The 4,723-nt window shown below is 35.0% G+C and overlaps 1 protein-coding gene across 1 annotated transcript; it reads left to right on the forward strand.

The window, feature by feature from the left end:
* On the forward strand, nucleotides 1-4,394 carry LOC101493750 (serine/threonine-protein kinase D6PK-like). Its single transcript, XM_004499649.3, has 3 exons — nucleotides 1-123; nucleotides 955-2,665; nucleotides 3,169-4,394. Exons 2-3 carry the CDS (start codon nucleotides 1,071-1,073, stop codon nucleotides 4,007-4,009), a joined length of 2,436 nt encoding a protein of 811 aa, XP_004499706.1. The 5' UTR covers nucleotides 1-123; nucleotides 955-1,070; the 3' UTR covers nucleotides 4,010-4,394.
* Nucleotides 4,395-4,723: the final 329 nt, after the last annotated feature.

Genomic DNA, 4,723 nt, shown 5'->3' on the forward strand with positions numbered 1-4,723 from the left:
TTCAAACTTCAAACCCTAAACAACAAACACTCTTTTGAATTTTCCATGCTTCTGCTTTAAGCTTTTTTTTTCTTTCTTTCTATTTTTGCCTCTTTCACTTCTTGCTTTTGAATTTTGATTCAGGTAATGTTTTTTTTCTCAATCACCAAATTTATAATTTTTTGTCTCCTTAATAATTAACTTGTTTTGTAATTTATTTTTTATATTTTTTGTTTTTTAGGTGTTTGCTGGATTAATTATTTTTTTAGTAATATATGAAAGTTAATTGTAAAAGCTCAAACTTTTTTGTGTTTTATAGCTACTTTTTTTTTTGTTGCTGGATTTTAATTATCAAGTTTGTTGTTAATTATGATCCATGAGGACTATAGTTATCTGAAAGTATTTAATTAATTATATTTTATTTATTTTTTCTTATTTGAATTCTCATTTCCATTAAACTTCTTTCTCTCTAGTTTCAATCTGGCTTTAAATTAAAAATTCAAGAGTCTTTCTGGTTTTTCATTTTGTCACTTTGTGTAGTTTAGTAATAAGAATAAGTTAATGGTGTTTGGTTTTGCTGCGACAAAAATTGATTTTTACATGAGTTGATGGTGAAAAGTTGATTTTAGCTAAAAGTGAGTTGAAGATAAAGTTATTTATGTTTGCATGCTTTGAATAATAAATTTGAGGCTAAAAATCAATTTTAGAAGCAAAACCTCCAAATTGTAGTTTAAAGTTAGAATCAATTCTACTCGAGAACAATCCAACAAGTTAACTTTTTTTTTTTTTTTTACTATTCTAGAATCAATTTGGCCAAGTGGAACCAAACATATACTGAGTCTTTTGTTTTTCCTTGTCTATGTTGCTATATAAAGTATGTAGATTCTACTGCATTAATTATGTCTATAAGTTTTTCACTTGGACTGAAATTATTGTCTTAACTAATTTGAATTTATTATTTTACCAAAATTTCAGGTTTGGATGCTTCATTTTGCAATGTTAAAGATAAGTTTTTGATTTACTTGCAATTCTCTATGTGACTCCTCTTTAGAATTAAGATAAAGCTAAGTTGTTTTTTCAACTCATCAAATATGTATACCTCTACCAATACATGTGAGATAGTTGAATCAAGGGAAGAGATATTTCCCGAGTTTGAAATGGATGAAAAACCCGAAAGTAGTTGTTCCTACAAATTAGGTAAAAGGTATTCGATCGAGGATGATATTGATCGTCTTTTCCAGGCTATTGAGATTAGAAGTTCATCTAGAGGTAATAGTACATCAAGATCACAAAAGAGTGCTCTTAAAAGGCCAATTAAGGTTTGTTCGTCGCAGGCGTCGGGAATTGGTATCGCAGAGCCTGTTAGTTTGAAGCAGGCACTTAGAGGATTGTGCATCTCTCAGGCATCGGAAATGGCCGCTTTGAAGAGGCTTTCAAAGTCGTGTAGTTCATCAAGAGTATCAGAGGTTGTCATGGTAAAAAAGTTGGTTGAAATCTCCCTCGTGCCCGAGATATCAACACCGTCTGGTAAATTTCCCGATGTAGCAACATCAAGTACAAGTGCTAATCATTCTATTCCTTTGGTTGATGCTACCAAGTTTGTCTCTCGTGATCAGATTGTTCCTCTTCCGTCCGAGGTTGAAGCTGGTGAGCCAACGATACAACCAAGACTTGCAAATTTGTCACCGGTTACTTTGCGAACTGAGGAACTGCCAGAAGTCAGAAGGAATCCTGCTTCCTTGAGTAAAGCTTGTCTCGCTTCTTCAATGCCGGATAAGGACAAAGATGGCAATTTACATTATCCATCTTGTCCACCTAGCTCTAGTAATGATAGTGGAGTGGACAAATCCTCAAGCATTAGTACATGTTTGGCTAAGCCGATTTTCAATAACATGAACTTCCTTAAGAAAAAAGTAAAGAAAGATCGATGTTCTGCATTGAGCTGCGCTACTTCATGTAAGAAAAATGATTTCGGTTCTAATACTAGTTGTTTGGAGACTGGAAATTTTGATTTTAAGCATGAAGTGAAAGAAAATGATAAACTATCTCCATGCAGTTCAAATCATAGCATTGAAGTTAACTCAATTAATGTTGGTCAAGATTCAAGCAAACATGTTTTCGGTTTGAATTTCAATAAGAGAACTAAGTTTCTAGTTACAAAAGTTGACGAGAAATCGAGATCAAAGGAAAAGGGTGAGTTCTCTCAGAGCTCGAAAAGTAGCATTGGTGAGTATAGTAGTAGCACAAGCATCAGTGAAGAGAGCAATGTAAGCGGTTCGAGTCGCAGTGGCCAACGACCGCACATGTCAAAACACTTGAGATGGGAAGCTATTCACACTGTTCAGCAGAAGCATGGTAGTTTGAATTTGAGCCATTTCAGGCTGATAAGGAAGCTCGGTAGCGGTGACATTGGAACCGTTTATCTTGCAGAACTAATCGGTAGTAGTTGCTTTTTTGCATTGAAAGTTATGGACAATGAATTTTTGGCAAGTAGGAAGAAAATATTTAGGGTCCAAACTGAAAGAGAGATTCTTCAAAAGCTGGATCATCCGTTTCTTCCTACGCTTTATTCGCATATCGCTACGGATAAGCTCTCTTGCTTGGTGATGGAGTATTGTCCGGGCGGAGATCTGCATGTATTGCGACAGAGGCAAACGTATAAGAGCTTTACGGAGCAAGCGACTAGGTAGGATTTTTATGATCTTTTCTAGTCATTCTTCTTACTTAAAGATATCTATTTCCTGTTTTGAAATTTTAGTCTTGCTTAATCACTTAGAAATTTTTAAAATTGTATCGATTAATTAATGTAACCCAAAATAATAGTCTTGATGAATCTGCAACTTTGCAGGATGTAGATTAGGTATAGTAGATTGGTTTATATAATTTAAACATTTTGTACATGCTCTTTACATGCTTATTGAAGTATAAATGCTGGAGTAAATATCCAAATTGGTCCCATAACGTAGGACTATATCAACATAGTCTTCTACATTATCAAAATTCTGAGGAACAAACCTTATTAACATTTTGCAATTTAGAGATCTTTTCGAAATATTGTTAATGCGGAAGATGAACTTGATACAATCCTACAATTTTAAGGACTAAATTGTATATTTATTCATTAATGTTTGTTTTGCTTCTCATTTTACAAGAATTTTCTTGACTTTAGTACTGCCATTGCATTTGCAGGTTCTATGTTGCTGAAGTTCTTCTAGCCCTTGAGTATTTGCACATGATGGGAGTTGTATATCGAGATCTAAAGCCAGAAAATATCCTCGTACGCGAAGACGGACATATTATGCTGACAGATTTTGACTTGTCACTCAGATGTTCTGTCAATCCAATCTTAGTCAAATCATCTTCACCTGACGCAGACTCGACAGCGAAGATGTCCAGTCCTTGTTCGGGTGCTAACTGCATACACCCTTTTTGTTTGCAACCGGATTGGCAAATTTCCTGCTTTACTCCTATTCTACTGTCTTCCGGAGCAAAATCTCGAAAGTCAAAGGCTGACATAGGTGCTCAAGTTGGTCCACTACCACAGCTTGTAGTCGAGCCTACCAATGCACGGTCGAACTCCTTCGTTGGAACATATGAATATCTTGCTCCGGAGATCATCAAAGGCGAGGGACATGGAAATGCAGTAGATTGGTGGACTTTCGGTGTATTTTTGTTCGAGCTTTTATATGGAAAAACTCCCTTCAAAGGTCTATCAAATGAAGATACATTAGCCAATATTGTGTCACAAAGCCTTAAGTTTCCAGATACTCCTATAGTAAGTTTTCATGCAAGAGATTTGATCAGAGGATTATTGATAAAGGATCCTGAAAATCGATTAGGTTCGGTAAAAGGTGCTGCGGAAATAAAACAGCATCCTTTCTTTGAAGGCCTTAATTGGGCTCTAATACGGTGCGCAGCACCGCCGGAGCTTCCGAAGTTTCGTGATTTCGGAACTAGTGTTTCATGTATGGCTGCACATATGGAGAATGCAAATGATTTAGAAGATTGTGAAGAGTTTGAGTTGTTTTAGTTAGACATGTTTTTTTCTTTACCCTTCTCATCATGTTTTCTTTTTTCAATGTTTCTTATGTGGGATAGGGAATTAACTTGAAATTGACTTGGTTTCACAACTAGTTCTCATCCTTGTCACACTTTTTTTATAGAAAAATGTTAGTCGATAGTATGTTATGTTAGTAGTCAGGGTTTGAAACCGCGACGGCTGGACCTCCATCGGGTGTCGGAGCTCAACCAGCTGAGCTACGTTTTGGAGAGTCATCCTTGTAACACTAAATATAGCTTATAGCATAGATGTAATTTAAACATTGTGACAAATAGATTAGTATATATGTTTATACTGAATTAGAAGTTGCAAATGGATTAAGCTGACATGAAAATTTCTTTGGTTTTCATTTCCATCCATGGCTTTGAGACTTTCTTTGGTTTTCATTTCCATCCATGGCTTTGAGACTATGTCATAAGCTCTTTCAAATGCACATTATACATTGTAAAAAAGAGACTTATAAGTACACTTTCCTGTCATAACATTACACATTTAAATTCACTATTTGACACCAAGCTTTTGCCACTATTGTAAGCTCTTTCAACTTGGATTCCTGAATCATGTAGAAGAGCATTATCACCAAATAATTTTTACTTGTAAATGTTTTTCTATTGGAATCTGTTGGTACATTATACCATGATTTTATTTTATTTTCGAAAAAAAGAAGTCTTATATTGTGTTGAA

Source organism: Cicer arietinum, chromosome 5, assembly GCF_000331145.2.
Source record: "Cicer arietinum cultivar CDC Frontier isolate Library 1 chromosome 5, Cicar.CDCFrontier_v2.0, whole genome shotgun sequence".
Classification (NCBI taxonomy): domain Eukaryota; kingdom Viridiplantae; phylum Streptophyta; class Magnoliopsida; order Fabales; family Fabaceae; genus Cicer; species Cicer arietinum.

Coding starts and splice junctions, on each gene's coding strand:
- LOC101493750 (XM_004499649.3), top strand. CDS start 1,071: ATGTATACCTCTACCAATACATGTGAGATAGTTGAATCAAGGGAAGAG. Junction 2,666..3,168: donor TTTACGGAGCAAGCGACTAG/GTAGGATTTTTA, acceptor TTGCATTTGCAG/GTTCTATGTTGCTGAAGTTC.